This window comes from Syngnathoides biaculeatus, chromosome 11 (assembly GCF_019802595.1).
Source record: "Syngnathoides biaculeatus isolate LvHL_M chromosome 11, ASM1980259v1, whole genome shotgun sequence".
NCBI lineage: Eukaryota > Metazoa > Chordata > Actinopteri > Syngnathiformes > Syngnathidae > Syngnathoides > Syngnathoides biaculeatus.
Genome location: NC_084650.1, coordinates 2,778,398 through 2,803,292, shown reverse-complemented (window position 1 = coordinate 2,803,292; position 24,895 = coordinate 2,778,398). Strand labels below are relative to the sequence as shown.

The 24,895-nt window shown below is 40.6% G+C and overlaps 2 protein-coding genes across 5 annotated transcripts in view; one reads left to right on the top strand and one right to left on the bottom strand.

Moving 5' to 3' along the window:
* The window catches only part of scyl1 (SCY1-like, kinase-like 1), a 39,512-nt gene extending 37,689 nt beyond the window's left edge, over positions 1 to 1,823 (bottom strand). Inside the window, exon 1 of the mRNA XM_061835905.1 lies at positions 1,606 to 1,823. Coding sequence (XP_061691889.1) covers positions 1,606 to 1,713 — 108 coding nt within the window. The 5' untranslated portion in view covers positions 1,714 to 1,823. The remainder of the gene's footprint in view (positions 1 to 1,605) is intronic.
* On the top strand, positions 1,029 to 24,762 carry si:ch211-114c17.1 (pre-mRNA-processing factor 39). Of its 4 annotated transcripts, XM_061835907.1 has the most exons (17): positions 1,029 to 1,067; positions 2,546 to 2,574; positions 5,850 to 5,957; positions 7,076 to 7,203; positions 7,352 to 7,477; positions 7,604 to 7,722; positions 11,101 to 11,268; positions 11,349 to 11,529; positions 11,619 to 11,723; positions 13,725 to 13,842; positions 13,920 to 14,083; positions 18,816 to 18,942; positions 19,044 to 19,315; positions 20,918 to 21,102; positions 21,196 to 21,270; positions 24,057 to 24,231; positions 24,309 to 24,762. In XM_061835907.1, exons 3-17 carry the CDS (start codon positions 5,864 to 5,866, stop codon positions 24,378 to 24,380), a joined length of 2,109 nt encoding a protein of 702 aa, XP_061691891.1. In that variant the 5' UTR covers positions 1,029 to 1,067; positions 2,546 to 2,574; positions 5,850 to 5,863; the 3' UTR covers positions 24,381 to 24,762. The 4 variants fall into 4 exon arrangements, with proteins under 4 accessions (XP_061691891.1, XP_061691893.1, XP_061691890.1 ...); XM_061835906.1 differs by lacking the exons at positions 1,029 to 1,067; positions 2,546 to 2,574 and adding an exon at positions 5,434 to 5,774; XM_061835909.1 differs by lacking the exons at positions 1,029 to 1,067; positions 2,546 to 2,574; positions 24,057 to 24,231; positions 24,309 to 24,762 and adding exons at positions 5,422 to 5,774; positions 21,529 to 24,010.
* Positions 24,763 to 24,895: the final 133 nt, after the last annotated feature.

Sequence of the window (24,895 nt, the reverse complement as noted above, 5' to 3'; positions counted from 1 at the left end):
TGTGTGTGCAAAAAAAAAAAAAAAAACATACAGGAAAGGGGCAAATACTTTTTTACAGGACTGTATGACTTAGACTAGATGACTAGGAATAAGACATTCTTTGTACTATTTTTGGATGTGTTTAATTTGTGAATAAAAGGCAGAACAAATATTTCCTTTATCACCAAAACCTCCCTCTGTTTGGAGAAATGACCCTAAAGAGCATGTGCACGCGACGTCACCATTTTTACGACGCCATATTGCCGGTCAAAAAGAGCTGCTCGACAGTGTGGGGGACAATGGCCAGTCACGTGACTTCGGTGACGTAGGTGCACAAGCTCTATTTAAAAAAAGAAAATAAACTGTCTGTCGCAGAAGAGAGGTTTACGTAGGTTAATGTCTGGCCGCAATCGTTTCCGTGTAGGTTCCGTGGAGATGACTGTTCTTTTTTTTTTCAATCATAGTTAATGAATGCAAGTTTGTGTAAAAACAAAGGTCATTTTATTTAAATGTTGGTATTTCTATTGAATACCAGCTGAAAAGATCGATGCATTTCCTCAAAGGTTAACATGTAGCCGAATACACTTCCGTGCTCACGAGCCGTCTCCCCGTCACTATGTGGGATTTATTCCTGATTGAGAACAGATCCAGCAATTAAGTATTTGTATGCGTCCAGACTTTCATAAGCTTTCAAACTTTTCTGTGTAAATCTCGACGACTTAGTCAGCAGATACATATGTATATCCAGTGGTCCAAGACAAGCAGAAGCGAATTAACAGTTCAATTTCTTATCAGCGAAAATGTCGACTTCGGCATTAAATATGGGTCCTCTATGCCAAGTGTCTCTATTTTTTTCAGGTATTGTCGTTTATTATCACCCTCTAAATGTCTAACGGTATGGGACAAAACTCTGGGCGTGGTGCTATAAGACATGTTTTCGTTTTGTCTCAACAGACTTAGGCTTGAACAATGCCTTGTTTGACCGGCAATCTGGTGACGCAAACAAAAGTCACGTATATATGACGTGGTTGGACGAGCTCTATTATATTCTTTGCTCGAGCCACATTTGGAACAGTTTTCACCTACAGGTACTTGATCCAAAACGGGGCCATTACCTTTTAACAGAGAGTCAGAAAGAATTGGAAGTTATTTTGTGCTTTAGTGAATTTCAGTTTCATCCTGAAATTACACGCCAAAGATAAAATTTCAACTTGTTGTGAAGTTGTTGATTAGCTTTAAAATGTCACGTGATTGGCGGAGACAACAAGACAGGCTGACGCTGACAGAACACGCTGCCTAGCTAGGTGATTAGAAACGGGAAAATTGTGGTTCGAAGGAGCTATACGATGACAAGGAAACCTTAGTTGAAAATGTAACGCGTCAAGTGCATGAGTTGAGACTTTTATTACGGCTAACACTAGATGACGTGGCGACAACTACGTGTACCTGCGTTAACTGTAGTTATAGTCAAAATGGCATGTCGTTCAAAGTGGAATTTATAAACTATTAATAAATCGTTTATGAACATCATATGTCGAAAACGTTAAGTTATTGTAGACCGATTTTTTTTTTTTTACAAGAGGCCCAAAATTAGTTAAGGATCGAGATAGGTTTATGTCATTTTACCTTTCGCTTCCCCCGGTGGAGCGACCATATTCCAGACTTATCTTGGCTGTCTGGAATAATTTCATAAGCGAAGTCTTTGACTGGATCCCTGGCGAAAAAGGACCACATTTCTTTCCACCTCACTCCTCATCAAACAAACATACAGGACTCATTACCGGAGGGAGAAATAGAACGAGCTTGGAAAAGGAACGGGTGGAAATGGTTCCGGAAAAACACGGCACGGAAGATTTGTTCCGTTAGATAAGATAAATGTTATGATTATTATGACAACATTCTATCATTAATTGTGTTATTTCTACTAAAATAACACAAAAATGCCGCTTATCCTCAGGAGGGCTGGGGGAGTGGGGGAGCCTTTCCCAGCATAACCGTGCCGCCACAGAAATCGAATTAAATTGAAACCAAAATGCACGTTCATTATTGGTTAGCTCTAAATATAAGCATACATAACAACACTGGTTTTCGTTATTATCGATTCAATAATTTCAGGACTGCATTCCTCTTTGTAGGTGTGATGTGTAATACTGTACTGCATATTTTGTTCTCAGATACCAAGTAAATGCAGGGCGAGTATGGCCAATACTGATGAATTTCCCAAAAAATAAATTTATGCACTATTGAATTGCTGAATCTGAAATTATTTTTTATGACGTGTGTATTTTTCTTTTTTATTAAATGCATTTTAGTACAATACACAAGTATCAGACATTACACTGCATTAGGAAAAAGTACAAGTCCAAGGACAAATATTTTTTCAGAAGAAATTGAACAGTAACAAAACAAATGTTTCCCATACATTGCCAAGTGTGGATTTTTAAATTATATATATGTGTGTGTGTGTATATATATATATATATATATATATATATATATATATATAAGTAAAAACTGCACACTGATCACACACAAGTGATCATGAGAAACCATTATTTTTTTCCAGGTGCTGTACAGAAACTACAGTTCAAAAATGTAAGTTGTACTTCTTTTCTGGATTTTGTTTTGCTTAAACAAACAAATCTTTCAAAATTAAGAGTTTCACATACTGCTAGTGGTATGCAAAAGCATCTCAGTTCAGTAGTAATGTTTTAGTGTGATGCATTTGCATTTAAACTTTGACAACTGTTTGTCAGCATAACTTTTTAACATATGTGCATTACATTTTAGTTAAATCACGAAAGGTTCCCTTTCATCTTAATTCTTTTTTCTTCTCTTACACATAGCAATACTGTAGGTCAAAATGAGTCTGTGACATGGTTTAAAGAGCCACTGACATGGCTATAAAATAAATAGATATTGGAATGAAAAATACATGCAACATGTTTCACTTCAATGTCCTTACGAAAAAATAAATATGAGTGGAGAGCGTGTCATCCATGCGCAAAGTTGCAGAAGTCTCACTCGACATCCCAGTGGTAGCTATATTGCCTGCTACGTCATCAGCAGACGTCACACTGGGACATTCGCCATTGAAAACACATAGTGGCACCTGCTATGGGAGAGTAACAACAGAGATTTTCTGATTTTTACGACACCCCTTCTGACATGGAAGCTCTTTTCGAAGAAGAGAACAACTCACAATCGAGTGAAGATCTATGTGCTTTATTGTTTGAATGCAAAACCCTTTCAAAACCACTTGCACACACCGGGATTTGAAATCGCAAACACTGCGACATAGTTTTTGTTATTCGATTCAGACATTTTACCTAACCACTTTGTGGCTTTTATCCACTCTGCGACAATTCGCAGTCTGAAATTCACTGTCTCTGCCACCAGGCAGGGTTACTTCAGGTCAGAACCAAACAGCCAGCCAATCCAGTTACGCTTTCTTAGTATGAGACGTCACGTGACTAAGACAGCGTAACTGCGATTGGTTGGGTGTTCAATTCTGACCTGAAGGAACCTTGCATGGTGGCACAGACGGTGAATTTTAGACAGCAAATTGTAGCCAGTTGAATTGTTAACATTGAAAAGTTACACTGAAATACAAATATTGAAAATGTGATCACTTTATATTTCAAATTCAAATCCTGTTTTCTGTGGCATTTCAAATTCAAATCCTGGTGGCACATATTTACTTCCATAGATACCTGTCATACATACAAGAATGTACTCTACTTCCCTGTGATTGCTCAATTTATTTTACTTCTTCTGCAAGATAGAAGAGTTCCCGTTTTCCTTTTGACTTCTCAACACCACAGTGAAGAAAAACATTTTTGACACTTGCTGTGCTTCTGAGTCTGCTAATTGAGGTGATAATAAGAGTATGAAACACACTCCGTTAAAGGAATAGTAGATTGATTAAGTATACACTAATTATCTAGAGTTACAGTATACAGTGAAGAAAATAAGTATTTGAACACCACGCTATATTGCAACTTCTCCCACTTAGAAATCATGGAGGGGGTCTGAAAGTTTCATTGTAGGTGCATCTCCAATGTGAGGTGAGGTGAGGAGATAATCTAAAAAGTAAAATCCAGAAATCACAACCTATGATTTTTTTAACGATTTATTTGTGTGATACAGCTGTAAATAAGTATTTGAACACCTGAAAAAACCAATGTTAATATTTGGTACAGTAGCCTTTGTTTGCAATTACAGAGGTCAAATATTTCCTGTAGTTATTCACCAGGTATGCACACACTGCAGGAGGGATTTTGGCCCACGTACTCCTCCACACAGATTTTCTCTAGATCAGACAGGTTTCTGGGCTGTCACTGAGAATCACAGAGTTTCAGCGCTCTCCAAAGATTTTCTATTGGGTTTAGGTCTGGAGACTGGCTAGGCCACGCAAGAACCCTGATATGCTTTTTAGAGAGCCACTCCTTGGTTTTCCTGGCTGTGTGTTTCAGGTCACTGTCATATTGAAAGATCCAGCCACGACCCATCTTTAATGCTCTGACTGTATAATATAGCAGGGTGTTCAAATGCTTATTTTCTTCACTGTACATACTTAACAAGCTAAGTCAAATTCATGGGAGGGCAATGACTGTGATTCTTTAGAAATTTAAGACCATGGGTCACCTGAGTTTTTCTAGGTAAACTACTTTTTCGGGTTTGCAGTGTATTAAAGATTTGTGGAAGGAGCTGAAACCTGCCCTCAAGAGAAAGCACTCTTCAAACCTGAGACAACTGGAGCAATTTGCTCTGGTCTGAAAAATTTGCTCAGAAATGCAGCACAGTGGAGCAGCTATAAAGTGTTGGCCTCACAGTTCTGAGGACTGGGGTTCAAATCCCGGCGTGGCCTTTGTGGATTTTGGATATTCTCCCCATGCCTGTGTGGGCTTTTTTTCTGGGCACTCTGGCTTTCTCCCACATCCCAAAAAAATGGAACATTAATTGGACGCTCATAAGTGTGATTGTGAGTGTGACTGTTGTCTGTCTCTATGTGCCCTGCTATTGGCTGGTAACCATTAGCCGTTGACAGCTGGGATAAGCTCCAGCACTCCCGTAACCCTTGTGAGGATAAGTGGCTAAGAAAATGGATGGATGGATGCAGAACTCCCATTAAAGGTTTCAATAAATTTTAACCACAGTGATTGTCTCTAAAGATGGTGCAACAAATTGAGTTAGGGTACCATCATGTTTGTCAGCGCCTGATTTTTTTTTTTTGCAAGCTGTTCAGGGTGTACCCCACCACTCACCCAAAGTTTCCTGGGATAGACTGCAAGCATGCCCACCACCTGAATGAGGAAAGCGGTACAGAAAATGAATGGATGGAATTCTGGTGAACCACAATTAAGAAAGAATTTCTGATTTTCATTAAACTGGCATTTATTACTACTTTTGTCAGGTTAAAGTTATTTCTGTTATCACTTTGGGCGTTTCTTTGATTAACGGAGAAGTACAGACAATTTTGCCCACGTATGCACGAGTTGCATGATTATGAGAAATTTAGGTCTCAAATGCCAGGCAGGTGGGAAAAAAACAATAGTTTGGGGAAAAAAAAGAAGACACGTTTAGCATTTCCAATAGCAATTGTCATGCAAACAAGATAAAAGGAACATTAAAGACGATCAGAATTAAATCCAAAAGTCTACTATATTTTGCGCTATTACGGCAAAACATGCGTTTTATGACTAAAAGCGCTGTTTTTTTTTCGAGAAACGTTTCGCCCTCATCCGCTAAGCTGTATTTAAGTGTTGGTCATGATGGTGGTGGTACTTAGAGAGGTAAGTAATTTTTTGGGTGCTACTTGAACGTTGATCTAGTACTTGCCATTTTTGCGACGCATTCTGTAACGTCAGAATGAAGAAACGTCATGACGGCGCGGTTTAGTGACGCAAGAGCGAGGTTTGCGATGATGGCAGACGAAGAGGATATGAGCAGCAACGAGGACCTCGGAGAGCCTTCAGGTACCTTCAACAAACCTAAATACATGTTAAAGCGATGTTACGCACGTTGTACGTATTTTTGTTATATTCATTCATTTTGCACGAGCGAAGGATAAGCGTCCGAGTCCAAACTGCTTGGAAAGACGGTAGCCGTGACTAGCACAAGCTCCGTACGCTAACTGGCGTTCAAATAGTTTCATGGTCAATTGGAAAAGCTAAGGAGCTTCATGGAAGACGAGGAATGTCTGTGGACAATGGTTGGAAATTGAGTAAATGTACGAATGAGGAGGTGGCAATGGGTCAGAATAGGGAGATTATGAAGGGAATAACAGCAGTGCTGCTGATAGTATGAGAATGAAGGAATGGGAGGTAAAAGAGAGAATCCATTTGTGGTAATTGGGGCAGCGTGGCCCAGAAGATAGTGTTGTTACGTTCGCGAACCAGAAGAAAAAGAATCAATGTTTTTAATGACTGAGCTGAAACCAATCTGTTTGTGAAATGATTTATTCGTTTTGCTTGGCCGCCGGCGTGAATCGAGCAAGTCTCCTAGGAACGGAACTTTGAAAGTGTTCTGTCCCTCACAGTGAGGCGATCAACCAGTGGCATTCCATGAGAGTTATGGAGGCCCAGGTTACCTTCATGCTTGCTGTCAGTTCTTGTTTTTGGGTTTGCTGCTCTTCATTTTCCTCCTGATAATACCTCATTGATTCTCAATCCAGTTTATATATGCCAAGGTCGCTGGCCAGTCAAGCTCTGTGATGGTATGGGCATCAAAGCAAGGAAGATGAAACCATCTCCAGTAATGATCCTCAGCAGAAGGCATTATGAAGACCCTTTAAACCGTCTCTGGAGCAAATAAAATTTTGCAGAGAGAAAAATCTGATACTTTCAGAAAATGATACTCTGGACTTGAAATTTTCGATTATATTAAACCTGTTGCAAATTTGCAACGCTTGCCTGGAAAGGGTTAACATTTTGGTAGAAAGCTGCGCTGAATGTAGTTTTAGGACAGCTGAGTTTACCAATACCTGCACCAGACGTTGCACCACGCCCACCGCCTCGAGAGAAGTCAGATGAGAGTGGTTGCACAGACTCAGCCATTGTAGCCTCTACAAAGCCAGAAACTGCTTTCTTCTTAGCACTTCCAGATACCGAAGACGGGGGAAACGATTTGCCAGCAGACTTTGAAAGTCTTTGGAATGCCGCACACGACAACCCTCGAGACTTCACCAGTTGGACTGACCTGTTGCAGTACTGTGAGCAAGAGGTAAGAGCTTGAGTTTTATCCAGAAACAAAGCAGAATATATTTTTGCCTATCAGTGTAGGGGCCACACAGACATGATTGATACGTCATGATTTTATCCTCAATCATCATTATTTAATCATGTAAGATCAACAACGTTTTTCTGGGCAGAGCCACATTGCAGCATCACGACGAGCCTTGGTGGCATTTCTCTCCCGCTTTCCACTCTGTTATGGTTATTGGAAAAAATTTGCTGACTTGGAGCGTCGTGCTGGTAATAACGACAAAGCAGGAGAGGTAAAAAAAAAATGGAATCACTTTTGACTGCTGGGGTCACCTCATCATGAATGCAGTGATAGTACAATATTTGTTGTTTTTCTTTCAAGCTTGTATTCTTTTGGTGCTGATTATATGTTTTGTTAGGTGTGTGTTCAGGGGCTCCAGTCAATCCCTCTGAGTGTCGATCTGTGGATCCACTACATCAATCTGCTATTGGGAACATTAGACATGAACTTGCCTGAGTCGCCTAAGCGTATTCGCAGGTAAACGTACGCACTGTTTCTTCATATAAATGGGGGGCTTTTATTTACAAAACTGCATGGAGTACCAGCTTTCTATCAGAGAGTAGTATGTGTGTCTGCAATCCCCAATTCCATTGAAGTTGGAACATTGTGTAAAATTTAAAAACTGAATAGGATAATTTGCAAATGGTCTTCAACTTTTATTTAATTGAATACACTACAGAGACAAAATATCTAATGTTCCAACTGATAATTTATTTGTAATTTTTGGTGCAAAAATTCTCTCATTTGGAATTTGATGACTGCAACAGGTTACCAAAAAGCAAGTACAGGAGTATGTTTGTCTTACATCACTTTTCAACAATACTCAATAACTCTTAGAGAATTGAGGAGACTACTTGTTGTTTTGTGGGCAAAATTACTGTATTTCCTTTCTTATTTGGTGTAAAAATGCATTTACTTAACAGTCTGTTGTCATATTTTGCGCCTCATAATGAGGGGAAACAATGGGAAACAGGTCTGGACTGCTGGCAGGCCAGTCAAGTAGTTTTAGGGTTAGGGTTAACTCTCAGTCAATTGAGTGAGTGAAAAACAATAAAATGTCGATGTCAACATTGAGACAGCTAACTAGGTAAAGGGTTGCTTGCACTTTTGCACTGTTGGTTTGAAAGCCCGGGTGTCGTCCCGATAAACATTCTAAAATAGATATTGTAATGAAAAATACATATAACAGTGTTCACTTCAATGTCTATACGGAAAAAACAAAGGGAGCGGAGAGTGCGTCATCCATCCATGCACAAAGTTGCGGAATTGAGTGTCCCTCGACATCCAAGTGGTCGGCATATTAATCGCGTCATCTGTCCTTGACGTCATTGTCACTTCCGTCGTTGAAAACGCACAGTGCCTACTACTACGGAAGCCGAAAAACAGAGATATTTGCTTTTTTCCGACGCCCATTCTGACACTGAAGTTCTTTTCGAAAAGGACAACACCACACAACCGAGGGAAGTTACCGGAACAATATTACACTACGCACTACTACTTAGGCGCACGTGACTGAGTAACGCATTCTCGGCTGGGTTCTTCAGAGCCGCACACGTTGCAAAGCCCGACGCGCAGCCTTCGCGGAAGCTGTGACCGCCGAACGCGGCGCCTCAGCCGGCCGGTGTGGCTGAGTTTCGGCGTCCGTGGTGGGATATAAGGAGGAGGTGAGCCTAGCTATGTTGCTTTTAGGGGTATGTTCAAAGTCTCCGCAGTACTCGATGAACACTATCTAGACATTGTTGGCTGGGCGACGCGCAAATCGACACATTTCATACGCGGCTCTTTTGTTACATTATGAGAGAGACCGTGGTCCGCGCCACACTATTATTTTTTTTAGTAGCTGTATGCGCAAATTAACACATTTCATATGCGCATCTTTTGATACGTTATGAGAGAGACCAATTACGTGGTCTGCCCCAAACAAATTTTTTATTTTATTTTATTTATTTATTTATTTATTTTGGGGGAGCTGTATACACACCTACCTGTTATTTGGAACCCACGAAGCTCTCGTCCTCTGCACCCGTGCAATCCATTTTTCACAACGAACAGGGTCTCTTTCAAACTTATGAAGGGTAATTCCATTCTCCCGAGTGTTCAAGCAATGTCCAGCAATGCAATGAGCTGGCATTTTGGGTAACACGAAGGAACAACAAACTACCTTCCCGGAGGTAAAACTAATAGAAACAAACGAGTCCACTAGGGGGCGCCTCTGTCTTGTACGTCACTTCCTGCTTCTTCTCGAAAACAAATCCCTGAGAGGATTTTCATGGTGGGAGTTACAAAAAGCTGTATACGTCAAAATCATGTTTTGTGGTGAAAAAAACACATGGAACCATATTGGCTGTGGGTTTTTCAATAATAATATACCAAAAATCATCCGTTTGATGACACTTGAGCTTTAAGCATATATTTCAATCTTCAAACCAATGTAAGAAAGAGCTGCTGACAAAAAAAGCTCAACATTGGGTTAAAACATCACGATAGCAACTTTACATCACAATGAATTGGGACAAAACTCACAAACAAGTCATGGTATTAAAAACTTTCTGCTTCATTGGTAGGTAAGAAAAATAATCAGAATCAGAATCAACATATAGCGTTTGACTTCCTCCGTTTTTTTAAAAAGAAAATCCAGTGCCATGTGACTTTTCATGCCAAAATGCTGAGTTCCATTGAGTACATTTCAAAATAAAAGCCTTCAAGCTTAAAATAGAAAGTTAAAACTTGTACGTATGAACCATTTGATAAATAAAACATCCATCCATTTTCTGAGCCGCTTACGAGGGTTGAGTCATCGGGCAGGTGGCGGGGTATATTGCCAGCCAATCGCAGGACACATGTAGACCGTCAACAGCCACACTCACAATCACACCTAGGGCCAATTTTGAGTCCCCAATTACTGTAATTCAAGTTTTTTTGGATGCGGGAGGAAACCAGAGTGCCCACAGAAAACCCATGCAGGCGCAGGGAGAACATGCAAACTACACAGGCGGTCCCGGATTTGAACCGTCCTCAGAACTGTGAGCCCAATGCTCTACAGCTGTGCCACCGTGCCACCCTTAATAAAACAGTCCCAAATAATGATTACCATTTTAACTTTATGCTGAAACATTAATTAATAAATATTAAGTGAATCATGTTAGTTCAACACACATTACCTTGATGTGGATATGGCCAATTTCAATCAAACCATACAAACGTTTCTTGACCCAGCCCCCTAAAAGAATCAAAATCAAGAATTGTTTGGAACTTGAATTGAAATTAGAAATCGGGACCAGAATCGCTCAAGTTCAATCAATGCCCAACCTTATTAGTGAACCAGTCAAAGTCCTGACCTCAGCCCGATTGAGATTATGTAGCATGATCTCAAGATTTCTATTCACATTCACACCAGACATCCCAGGAATTGTGCAGAACTATAATAGTTTTGTCCATATGAATGGTCCAAAACTCATCTTTAACAACATGCATGTCTGATCTACAATCACAGGAAACGTTTGGTTGAGGTTAATGCTCCCAAAAGAGGTTCAACCAGTTTTTGAATTCACTGGTTCAATGGCCTTCTCGTCCGTGTCCTCTGAATGTTTTCCTGTTATGTGCTACAAAAGTTTAAAACATACGGTTGATGGTGTGGTGTTATCGTAAACAGGCTTTATTTTTTTTTCTTGTGAATTGGATTATAAGCTTAGCTTTTATGACCAATTTTATTGGGAAATTTAAGAAATTCCAGAGTTCACATACTTTTCCTCCCACTGTATAGAGCCGAGGCTGTTGTTACAGAAAATATGGCACCTTAACTTGAATTGTCTTTGACATGAAATTTGCCCGCTCATATACGTCCTTTCCTTCCAGTGTGTTTGAGGACGCTGTTGTAGCGGCAGGGCTGGACTTCCATTCAGACCGGCTATGGGATTTGTATTTTGAATGGGAGAAGGAGCAAGGCAACTTGAGGAATGCCACAGCTGTGCTAGACAGAGTCCTCAAAGTTCCCACTCAGCGCTACAACACCCACTATGAAAAGTATGACACGCCAATGCTCAAGTGCTTGCAATTGTGATTTAAAAAAAGAAAACATTATTATTGTGTCTGGCATCTGGCAGGTTCAAGGTTCACCTTCACAAATGTGAGCCCAAAGAAGCACTTTCTCTGGAGGAATATGAGGAGGTGAGGGCCTTTTGCCGTGAGAGTCAGAAAGTGGAGCGTGCTGAACAGGCCAAAGAGAAGGGCGAAGAGAGGCCGCCTGGAGAGGAAGACCCTGCCACACCTGAGGGCACAGACTCAGTGAGGAACTTTACACCACCTTGCACTCAGATACATCTAACTCAGAGTACAGATGACGTCATTATTGTGTCCCTGTTCACAATGCTTAGGAGGAGCTGATGCAGAGGATGAGAGAACAGGTGTTGATCCGGAGAGACAAAATTTACCAGGAGAATGAAAATGAAGTCCGGAAGAGATGGAACTTTGAAGATGCAGTGAGTCATGACTTATTTACTTACTGTCTTAAGCAAGACTGTAAGTCACGTACGTAACTTGACATTTTTCCAAAAATTTTTTTGCCATTATTTTTTAGGGCTGTCTTCATTAAGAAATTAGTTCAAAATCTTATTCAGCTTGGGTGATTACATTAGTATCCATCCATCCATCTTATCTTGCATGGGGCTCCACTCCGATTGAGTTTGAGTGTCCAGTTTAGCTTCTTCCATTTTGTAATAATTGCTCCAACAGTTCTTGTGGACTTTTTTTCACCGAGCTACTTGGCAATTTCTCTGTAGCCCTTTCCAGCCGTGTGGAGTTGTACAATTTTGTCTCTGGTGTCTTTGGACCGCTCTTTGGTCTTGGCCATGTTACAAGTTTACCAGAACCATCCGTGTCACTCCAAATATCTGATAACTAAAATCCAATGAAATCTTCATCCTCAGTGTCACTTCTAAGCAAGTCTGCCAACTCCAGAGGTAGACAACGTGCCACTTCCTCTTCTACATCACTTACGTCAGACTCATTGTCGGTTGCAGTTAGAACTCGTCTATTCCAGCCTTTCTGAATCCCGACTGGATGGTTTTGGTTGTCACGGAAGCCCATACTTTGTTGAGCTATCCAATGACTTCCTGAAAAGTTGCATGGCGGATTCAGCCGGAAGCTGTGCTCTCCATCCGTCACTGCTCCCACACCGACAGGGGTCAGGAACCTATGGCTCAGGAGCCATACCTGGCTTTTTTGGTGGTTGCATATGGCTCGCGGAGCCCTCATAACGTGAACGTAACTGTACATGTGATTTCTGTCACGCTGGCAATGCAAATGACGCAGAGAAAGTTTGTCCTAGTGGCGTTGTCGTAGTTTTGGGGGGGCAGGCAACGGAAATGATGCAGAGACAGTTTGTCCTAGTGGAATTGCCGTAGTCCACAGGCTTCGGGTCAAACACCGATCATGTCGGAACAACTACGTAATTATGGAAACGCTTTTGACAAAGGTCGGTCAAGGAAAAAAATGAGTACCACCGAAGTTTTCAACAAGAATGGACAGCCTTTGTGGAGAGGGAGGGTTCTTCTGTGTGTCTACATTCACAGATGTATGCCAAAGCATTCATCCTTGATGTTGCCAATAAACATTTGCCATCTTCGCATTAAAAACAAGACGATCAAACAAAAAAAAGACATGCCTTGTCGGAAAGAAATGTTCGCTATCGTGATGGCAAATGAAATTGAATTACCTTCACGATAAATGGACGGATGTCTCAACGCCTTCATGAAGCTTAATCCAACGACGTATAAAGCACCACAAGTCGCATTCAGAAGTACTTTTGTCATCATTGGTTAGCAACATCATAACAATGTTATTAAAATAATCTACAGAATATGATTGTCTTCAATGGCATTTTTGTTCGGTCCTTCTCAGTTGTTATAAGTTATAGCTAATGTTGAAATGCTGACTTTTCAGAAGTAGTCTGTACAGTTATACGGGCTTAGAGTGCCCTCTTACGGTTGCCAGTGTGAAAATAACCGATAAGCGACTTGAAAAATGGATGGATGGATGTAATAATGTGGTAAGAATTTCACATAGAAGTTGCATCCCCGGCCAAACTATGGAAAAAAAAAAAAAAAACTGCGACTTAGAGTGTGAAAAATATGATACACTACTATATACACAGCTTATTCTGTTCCAGTTTCCTTTATCATATTTTATAAAATCCAGTATACAGTAGTCTTTATTAAAAGCAGGTGATTAAAAAATATGGTGTTTTTGGGGGATTTGAATGGATTAATTGAATTTCAATTTATTTCAATGGGGAATATTAAGTTGAGTTATGAACTTGGTCACGGAACTACTTGAACTCATCTATTAAGGTACCACTGTAATTCCACTGGTTTTCTATTTCAGTTGAAAAACTATAGAAATGCCCCCCCCCCCCCCCCCGCTATGTATAAGTTTTCTATCCATAAAATGTCAGCCATACACATGGATCTATTTAATTATAGATCAAACGTCCTTACTTCCATGTGAAGCCACTTGATCAAACCCAGCTGCGTGCCTGGAACTCTTACCTGGACTGGGAGGTCGCCCAACTGAAGAAAGACACTAAAGACCATGACAAAGGTGATGCCATCACACCGACATTGTCTTGTAAATGTTAAGCCACAAACAACATTTCTGACACTTCGACATCTGTGTAGACTCAAACAAGGCAGACACAGATGTCAAAGAAGACCCAGAGGTGACAGCCGAGCCTCCGGGAGCGATAGAAGAAACCAACATTTTCCATGATGACCACAGAGTTCGTGTTCTCTTTGAGCGCTGCCTGATCACCTGTGCACTCTATGAGGAATTCTGGACCAGGGTAAGAGTGGCCAAAATGTTCATTACACCTGTGTGATCTAAGGAGACTCAATAATGGAGTTGTAGCAAAAAGGATGCAAAAGAGTGTCATGGAGCATTTTGGGACAAACAGTTGATGTTGCATTTTGATCAGTGCCAAGATATCAATTTTTGTAGTAGTTATGGTCATCCTCAGTTTTTTAATAAGCTAAACTGAAAGCACTTTAAACATGTAACAGTAGTTTGAAAAATGTTTGGTTTTAAATATTATTTTTAAACAAACATGTTCTTTATTCATAACTTCTGTAAGTAGTGGCACAACTTAGTGGCCATAGGAAAATCCAGGTCCTAGAGCATGAGTGTCAAACTCTGGTCCACGGGCCAAGTTTTCCCCGCGGTGTAATTATATTTGGCCCGCGAGGCAATTTACAATAATATTAGAGGTGGCCCGTCGGTATTACATGTATTACACGCTTGTTTGGATCCATATTAAAAGGTTCATTTATTCAACTTTGGCCCGCGGCATTGTTCAATTTAAAATTTTGACCCTCTGTGAATTTGAGTTTGACACCCCTGTCCTCGAGTGACAACAGTTGAGAACCAATGCCCCAGAGGGTACAACTCTACCAAAACCTAACAATTCCAAACATTTGTTTGTTTGAAAAATCACAATGTGCTGACTACACTAGTAAAGGTCCCAAAATAATTTACTGTAGAAAATGTTTTAATCTTTATCATTTCACACACACTGATGTGAAGACGGGCGGCACGTTGGATCAGCTGATATAGTGTTGGCCTCACAGTTCTGAGGACCCGGGTTTGATCCCGGCCCCGCCTGTGTGGAGTTTGCATGTTCTCCCCATGCTGCGTGGGTTTTCTCCAGGCAGTCCGGTTTCCTCCCACATCCTGTTTGTCTCAGTGTGCCCTGCAATTGGATGGCAACCGGTTCAGGGTGTACCCTGCCTCATGCCCAATGTCTGCTGGGATAGGCTCCGGCACTCCCCGCGACCCTTGTGAGGATAAGCGGAAAAGAAAATGGATGGATGGATGATGTTAAGACAGCCCCACTTAACTGAACTACCAAGGGAACAATATCTCCACTACAGTGGCTGTTAAACACCCTGTAAAACGATACAGGAATATCTAAATTTGGAGAGTGAGAATATTGTGAACAGGCCTGCCAAATTTGAATGAATACAAAAAATAATAATTTTAAATTTTATAATAATAAAAAACAAATATAGAAGGCTCCAAAAGAAAAAATAAGCCCACCCTCCAGCTGCAGGACTCTGTCAGCAAGTGCACTCAAGGTAGCTAGGTAGAAGGTAGGAAGCTTGGTTCAACCTTCACCTGTCATTCAGCTATTCATTCATACAATATGTGCTAAAGTGTCTGTAGTTAGCTACAGGGTGAGAAATATGTGCCACTGTGTTTAATAACTTTTCCTCAAGTGTCTCTGTAATGTGGGAACCTACACAACAGCACTAAGCGAGGTTCAGAAGTATTCACATACACACATGCCTGCTAGCCCCTAAGCTTGCAGTGTAGTGAACGTCGTAAATAATTAACTCTCCCATGTGTGAATTTATTGACGGTGGATGGAGCAAGGTTGTGGAGTATTGCTCAGACCCAACGCCAGTCCATGAGCCCACTAGTGGCTGAGAGCAGTCTTTGCATATTTACAGCAATTACATTGCACTTAACATATGTAATGTTTAGATACAAATCATAAAAATGACTTCATGCTTTTGGTAGGAATGGACTTTGAAAGTAGGTGTACACAACACCATTTCACCAAAGGTCCATCTTCTGGATCTGGTGGACCCCTTCCCCAAGTTCCTGGAAACTCAAATCTGTGACATTTCCCACTCATAATCAGATAAAAATAGAGCAGGGGTCTAAAACTCATTTTAGTTGGCGGGCAACATTCACTCCAATTTGATCTGGGCTGGACCAGTATGTATGTATTTCTTTCGGCTTGTCCCACTAGGAGTTGCCACAGCGCGTCATCTCAGATGAACCCTCATATTTGTTTAGCACAGTTTTTACGCCGGATGCCCTTTCTGACACAACCCCTTAGTATTTATCCGGAGAGAGAGCCGGAGCCTATCCAAGGTAACTTCGGGCGAAGGCAGACTATACCCTGAACTGGTCGCCCGCCAGTCACAGCGCAGATATTGACACCGTCACTAAGCAGGAATGGATCCCACGCTGCCTGCACCACAGGCAGGCATGTGCACCACTACACCATCAGTGACTTGTGGGCTGGACCAGTATATTTCTGACTTGATGAGCTTTAAATAAGTATTCCAAAAGGTTCCCATTGATTTGGTGCAAATAATAAAAAAAATAATTATCAAATTTATTGATGATTATTTTGTTGTAAATCATATGAGCAATCTCAAATTTCTTAACAAAAACACTGGCCATTTCATCAACATTATGAAGGTTTTTTTTTCATTTACACATCTGCATCTTATAGCTCAAAGTGTATGTGTATATGTACTATTTCCAAAATAACTTACTTACCAGTAATCATAAAGTTACATACATTTCTGCATCCATCTTGAAATCTTGGGAACATCAACTGGCTCATCGCACTATCCAGTAACTATTGTGAAAGAGTGCACTTACGTCTTACAAATGTATCGGTATACATAAAAAATCATGCTGTGACAGTGCATGGAAAAAAAACAAAAGGGTTCTTCTTAACAAACCTTGTTTGAACTGAGTCTAATGAGTCGCCTGAAATTTTGGAGTATTTAATATTTTAAAATAGATCTACAGGAGATTTTCATTTTCAGGTGTTATGCAACAGTTGCAGAAGATTTGATTTGCAGTAGCATTACTTTGCTCCTGAAACATGGCATTTTTTAGCCTTCACAAGTGCCTCTTTTACAGACCCTTTCCAAAAAATTTGAATATCATGGAAACGTGTATTAATTTCCAAAATTTCATTCAAAACAAACTGGTGGCCAGACAGAGGGATAAATATGGGAAGGATGTGCAGCAGGTAAGAGTGATTAAGGATAGAGATGGAAATGTGTTGATTTGTGCCAGTACTGTGCTAAATATTAGATGGAAAGAATACTTTGAGAAGTTGAGGAATGAAGAAAATGAGAGAGAAGGAAGAGTAGGAGAGGCAAGCATGAATGATCAGGAAGTGGCAACCATTAGTAAGGGGGAAGTTAAAAAACCACTGAACGGAATGGAAAAATAGAAAGGCAGTTTGTCCTGATGACATAGCGGTGGAGGTATGGAAGCAATTTGGAGAGGTGGCAGTGGAGTTTTTGACTAACTTATTCAACAGAAAACTGCTAATTCACATTTTTCAGACAAAGGCGATTTGCAGAGTTGTGGGAACTATAGCGCAATAACGTTGATGAGCCCCACAATGAAATTATGGTAAAGGGTAGTATAGAGTAGACTCAGGACAGAAGAAGGCTAGAAGTTTAGGGCCAGGGTTTAAATTATTTTACCATGGAGTAGATGGGAATATATTAGGGCTTATTTTAAAGAAAGAGGTGACTAAGAATGTCTTGGAGGTGAAAAGAGTATCAGATCGAGTGATGACGCTTAAACTCGAAATTGAGGGTGTTATGTATATTGTGATTAGTGGCTATGCTCGACAGGTATGATATGGCCTTGAGTTGAAAGAGAAATTCTGGAAGTGGCTATTCTGATGAATGGTCACTCCATGGAATAGGGCTCGTTGGAGTTAATATGGTGGGGGAGGGCCTCATGCTAGAAACTCTATGCCCCAACCCACTGTCGTCACAGGGTACGTTTTAGCCCCGCAAAAAAAAAATGAAAGATTGGGCAAACTGAAATGAAAAAGACTTAAGATGTATCTCAATAATTTAGTACCAATTTGCTCTCTCTTTGCAAATTTCAGCTTTTCAAAAATATTCATTGTATTTAGACACAAAACATGTCAAAAAGTTTGGTTTACGTTTGAATGGTATTTGTCAGTGTGTCCTCCAGTGGACAAAATTAGCAACAGTTACTTAAGTAAGTAAGTAAAAAAAAAAAATTGCAGTGCATGTGATCTATCCCTACAGACCAGAATGTTTGGTGTGAGTAGGCACAAACAACAGTCAGGACTCATCCCCCCCAGCCGAAGGTAGAGGAAGGTTATCCTCTCATCCGCTGGGGTGACCCCTAAACAAAGTACAGGTATACCCACACCTGCTCGGCACCTCTCACAGTGGGTAACTCCAGAGTGGAAGAAAGTCCAACCCCTCTCAAGAGGACTGGTACCAGAGCCCATGCGGTGTGTCGGGGGAGTCAAACGATATCTCGTCAGATTTTCCCAACCTCACACACCAGCTCAGGCTCCTTCCCTGCCAGAGAGGTGACATTCCACGTCCCTAGAGCCAGCTTCTGTAGCTTGAGATTGGATCGCCAAGGTCCCTGCTATCGGCCAGCTGACCCGTATGGTCCCTCCCACAGGTGGTGAGCCCACAGGAATGATGTATAATTTTCCTTTTGTCCCAAAGGTTGGAATATTGGTACATAACTTTCCATTTCCCTTTTACCATTTAGAGTATAAGTCTATCAAGATAGCAATGTTTGGAGGATCTTTCAAAGTCACCGTCATGCCGCTCTAGAATAGAACATTTTTGTTTGATTGGACGTTGGTTCATTCACCAAAAAGCCAATATTTCTAACTTTTTGTGAGTTCTTGTAAAATCTAATCTGACGCAAAGGCTGTGTTTTATTTATCCCTCATGAGAGCTTTGTACATTGTTCAGTATATTCAGTACCTGGGGACATCCAGTGTGGATGAGGTTCGGGCTGTCTACAAGCGAGCCTGTGACATCCACCTACCTTCAACACCGAACATTCACATGCAGAGGGCCACCTTCGAGGAAAGACACGGTGTGAGAATACACATGAAGTTCTGCTGTTATTACATTATCAGGTCTGTGGTTTTTGCCTCTTTTGCCTCTCTTTTTAATGTACCTCGTCTTGGTCTTCAGGTGACCTGGCGGAAGCACGGCGAGTGTTGGAGGCTCTGGATAAAAACATGCCAGGTTTGGCCGTGGTTCGTCTCCGCAGGGCGGCTTTGGAGAGGAGGGCGGGCCAACTTGAGCAGTCTGTAGCGTTGCTGCAGGAGGCGGTGACCCAATCAAAAGAGAAGCCTACATTGCACGCATTCTACTCCATCAAGCTTGCTCGTTTGCTGCTGAAACTTGTCAGAAACCCAAGCAGAGCTCGGAGTGTTTTACAGGACGCACTTGAGATTAGTCCAGTGAGTGCACAGGAGTCATTTTTAAGGCTGAATCACATTTTATTTTTTTTAGGGTTTAAATGATTCACTGAACAACTCCAAATCATAATTATTACAAAAAAAAGGGGGGAACCAAAAGCTCTACCTCAAAGCTTTGCAATTATCATGTTTCCACAGGGACCTATGCACTGCTCTGTGTAGGAAGAAATTAGTGTAAAGGCAGCAAGCCAGGAGGAAAGAATTTGTTAGACATAGGATGTCCGAACTTCCATCTCATTTCACACCGTCTTTTAAAGCCACACACTCAAAAGTCACAGATTGTGTAGAACGCGAGATGTCAACCCAAGTGGACAATAATAACTGCAACTCAAATATATTTTGTTGTTTCATAATGTAAAATATTCATCAATGTTATAATTGGTAAAGAAGTTGATTCTAAAAATATTCTCAAAATCCTGTTTATATCATTACAAGAAACGTTATTCGTATGTGAACCAACTAAGACTGCACCCGTTTCCTTAACGTGTATGTTTTACATACAAATTATAATTTTACCTAAATCATTTGAAAATGTTTACTACAAATATATCTTTGCTCATCTACTTATGCTCATGAAGTTAAGGCATATGGGCAGAACCATTAAATGCTCTTCCACCAGATGGCTGAAGGTACTATTAATCTGTGTATCTACCTGGTTTTTTTTTTTAAGATAGAATAGGGTTGCTCTGAATTAAAATATTAAAGAAATCACTTTTCTTAGATGGTTAAAGATTATTTTGAATTGCCAAATCCAAAATTATATCTGTTTCTCTTGTTCAGGTCAGGTTTTTATGTCAAGTTCTTAAAGGTAATCAGAATCATTTTCATTCGCCATGTAATGTATGTCAGAAACATACAAGGAGTTTTTCTCCCGTAGTTGGAGCTGCTCTAGTACGGCATACATGACAGTCAGTCAAGTGAAAGATAAAGACATTGCGGTAACAGACGCTGCGCAATGAAGACTGCTAGTAATCCAGCAATGATAAAAAAATTTTTAATTATTTTTTTTCTGAGAATTGTGCTAAGGATGCAGACTTTAAAATTTAGAGCAGTTTGAGTGGTCAATATAGTAATAGTCCAGTGTAATGAACATTGTGCAAAGGCCATCAAGACTTAGTGACTAGACACTAAATTTCAATTCATCAGTTCACTGTTGCAAACTTTGCTTGTGCTAAATATAACAGTAGACATTGATAAAAGTGAGTACCTGTAAATTGAATGTTATGTTTTCACTATTCAAAATTCAGGGCCTTGACCCTCTCAAGCGGAAAAAACCCTGTACCCGTCAACAAAAACGTGGTTTTAGTTTAAAACGTTTACCTTATTGAGCAAAAACAATGTGACAAAAAAATCTGTCACTTTAAAAAAAATGTTGGACAATATTTTTTGTTGACGAGTGTAATAGAAATATAATCCTCAATTGGTATTCTTTCAATATAGATATCGTTTTGTGTATTTTTGATTGGTGTTGTGCATTGAGATTTTTCTAATGCAAGGTGCCTTAAAACCTATAAACTGGCACTTAGTGTTGTTTGTGCGCTGAAAACATAATCTGCAATACTGCTTTGTTCCTCTTACTGTCAGGATAATGACAAATTGCACTTGAACCTGCTGGAAGTGGAGCTATCAAGTGAAACCTGGTCCTCAGCGGAAGCAGTGCAGCAATGCGTGACGCGAGCCCTGGAGGCGCCACTCGCACCACACATCAAAATCCTCTTGTCACAGCGCGGCCTCCAGTTTGTAGAAGAGTACAGCAACTCTATCCAGAGGTCATTCCCGTTTGTCACTTTTTCATTGTGTTTTGGCACTTTTTCATTGTGTTTCTCCTTTTATTCACTGCCTCCCTTGTATATCTTGCTCAGTGTGCTGTCAGTCTATGAAGCGCACCAGAAGCTTATCAAGGAGCTGGGTGGAACAAAGAGAGAAGCCGAAAGCGGGTAAGAAAGGAAATGACAGGCATTTCTCGTGTTTCTATAGTCTCACATGTGCCCTAATTTATAAATGGGGTAGCAAAAAAAAGGTGGTGTCCACCTATAGGCCCAGCCATTTGAGGAAGGGAAAAAAAGTCTTGAAAGTAGATGCATGAAACCCATGTGGTGATACTTAATAGTTAATAATTAATTATTATCACTGTTGTTAAAAACTAAGAGCTGACCATGAAGTCATGTATTTTCTATTTATTGAACATTATCCAGGTAAGGTATTTGCTATGCTAACCTGGCTGTCGACAGTGGAGGCAAAGCAAATAGCTGGGATGGGCTCCAGCACTCCCACGACCCTTGTGAGGATAACCGGCTCTGAAAACGGATGGGTGAATGGACATACACAAAATTACAGTACAATTTGACAGTGACAACTTATTACGGTACATCATACATGCACATGTTGACTACAAGGCTCATAAAAGGCATGTGAGTGTATATTTTATATGAATGTATGAATAAAAAAAATCAATCATCTGAATGCCAAAACATTAGAAAAACTTTGTTTTAGAATAAATAAATATAAAAATCAATATAGTAGCCCGCACATGAATATAGTAGTGATATATTCTTCTAAAATTTGTAGTGGAATTGTGTAAGAATTCAGGATCTTTTCCCTGTTTAATTTTCCAGTATATAAATCTCATCCATATATTTTTGCAAGCTTATGTTTCACAATCTATTTAGGGATGTCATATCAGTAAACTAAAATACATAAAAATGTATTTAAATGTACCTGGCGGCACAGTGGAATGACTGGTTAGAACGATGGCCTTTTCTGAGGACCGGGGTTCAAATCGCGACTGCACCTGTGTGGAGTTTACATGGTCTCCCCGTGCCTGTGTGGGTTTTCTCTGGGAACTCCAGTTTTCTCCCACATCCCCAATAAAACCTGCATTAATTGAAGACTCAAAATTGGCCGCAGGTCTGAATGTGAGTGCAACGGTTATGTCTCTATGTTCCCTCCGATTGGCTGGCAACCGGTTCAGGGTGTACCCTGCTTCCTGCCCCATGATAGCCGGGATAGGGTGCAGTACCCCCGCAACCCTTCTGAGGATAAGCGGCTAAGAAGATGGATGAAATGTACACGTATATATAACAAAACTCACTACCTCAAAGATTGTCTAGCTACATTAGCATTGTAAATTACAATCAGTTCTCAATTGCCTCCCCTCCCCAAAAATAAATAAATACGGTTAGGTCAGCACATTTGGAAATATATTTACTGAGAAGAATGCTGTCGTGTTCAATACTTCTTTGAAATACTGTATTTCCAAGGATGTCCACTTCTCAGCCTTTGTCACAATTGCGTCAGGAAGGGCATCCGGCGTAAAAATTGTGCCAAACATATATGTGCGTTCATCTGAGATGACACGCAGTGGCGACCCCGAAAGGGACAAGCCGGAAGAAACTTACTATTGCCAACAGCCTCAAAATATCCTTACTCTCCATTATTGTAGTACATTTCCTGTGTCAGTCCACTTTTTCCTTGACAATCACACCATCTTTCTGTAGTTAAATAAACGTTTGTATAGCCTCAAAATATGATAGAGGATTACAATTTTTACTTTGCAACACTTGGGTTGATGCGCGGTGCTCATTTGGTTGCCGATGTGCAAAATTAAAATTTTCAGAATGGTCCATTTTAAGTCATTCACCAGCGGCGCTCAGTGTGCTTTAAGGTTGTCTTGGTGTCATGAAGTCAAAATGTGAACAATGGGATGAAGAGGACTTAAAATAATATATTCTAATTGTAATTCAGTCTTTGGGTTAAGACAGTCTCGACCTAAGACGTTTGGACTTTACAACGCCCGTCCGCCATTTTGTTTGGCTCATGCTTGTCCGCCGTGTTTGTGTGCCGGGAGTACCTTCACATTTTTCGCCCTCCTTTTTAGACATTATCGCCCCAAAGAAGAAAGCTGCGTCTCTTAGGAATGCTGCTGCATCCAAAAGAAAATCCATCACAATGGAAACGAAGCTGAAGCTCATTAAGTGATTCATTGCTTCAGTTGGTTGACCGTGGTGATAATTATTAAAGGCAAAGCCCGTATTTTAGTGCATGTGAAGGGTTCTGTTCCTGTCTCGGATACAATGCTCACAAAACAAGGTTCTTTGATACTTGTGGAGATGGAGAGGATTGAGGACCAGGTTCTTTCACAATAGCTAAGCGCAGCCTCCCCTTCTTTTTCTTCTCCATCCACCTCTCAGCAGTAATGCTCAGTACATCTTGTTTATTTCAATGTATTTGTTTTTTATCCAAAGTATTTTGATGTAAATTCTGACTTGAATGGTGGAATCCGACTTAAGTCGAAATTCGAGTTAAGTCACAACTGTAGTAACGGATCTCCGTCGTAGACCGAGGACTCCCTGTATAGTACAAAAAATAAGGATCTACTGGTCCATTAATGCCGCAAACATATTGTGTGAATTTTGCTGTTCAGATCCGTGGTGAACAGCGAGTTGTGCTTTGAGAAGTTTAGAAAAAGTCAAATTAAGTTCTTTTGTAAAGTTTGTTGTTCCTTGTAGGTTCATCCTGAAAGTTAAGTATCCTTAACTTTTTGTGAGTAGTGTGTCACAACTCGCTAATTTAATCCGGCCACAGCACGACTCGTTGGACTTTTGTTTGATTTGGAAACAGCCCTACCAGATTATAAAGCACAACTTGGAAATTTGCTGTCATCTTTTTATACAAGATGATGGCAGATGATGGTCACCTTGACTCTCTTTTTACTCCCTCAAAGAGACAAGAACCAAGAGAAACTGAGTAAAGGTGACGATGGCTCAGCAAATGGAGAATCAGCACAAGTCCCAGCTGCTGATCCTCAGGTCCCAATAACTATGCCACCTCCCCCACCAGTGAGCATGGACGTGAGTGCCCAGTCCGGTGGATATGGTGGGTACGGCAGCTGGTATCAGGTATGTGTGAATTTTTCTGTGTTGAACTGGATTTGAACTATTTTTGTTGCATAGTAATTTGCTTTTTCTTCTGCCAGCAACCACAGTACAGCAGTTACGGCTACCAGAACACCTGGAACTACAACCAGGGATACTATCCACCCAGCTAAAAGTTAAGAACTGAATAGGGCACTGGGACTAAAAACTGAATCAGCCAGTCCTCTCAAGTTTTGTTCTGCGGATTGTCACAAAATATCTTGCACCATGTTTTTCTCACTGTCCTGCCTCCTGACTTTACTCGCTCTTGTTCCCAACAAAGGTGCTCAGGTTATCACATGTCCCGTTGGGTCCGTGTAGAAAGCCAACAATATGAAAGACATGAGTCCATTTGCTGGTCAGACCTCATCACTTTTTTAAGCAGAACTATTTTTATATTTGTCCATGGACTTTCATTTTTATCTAACTTTGCAGATTACAGGGGATTTTGTACCATCCTGCCAAGCTTGCTAAGTATTTTTCCCTCCTACTGTACATAAACGTTTTATAGTCTTATGGGGTCTGCATATGTTTGGATTTTTAAAATTCCCATTTGAGGCTGAAATGCATTTGACCTTATTCACATGCAGTGTTTTATGGTTTAAGAATTTTTTTTCTCTAGTTGTGTACATGTGACATGCTCAACCCA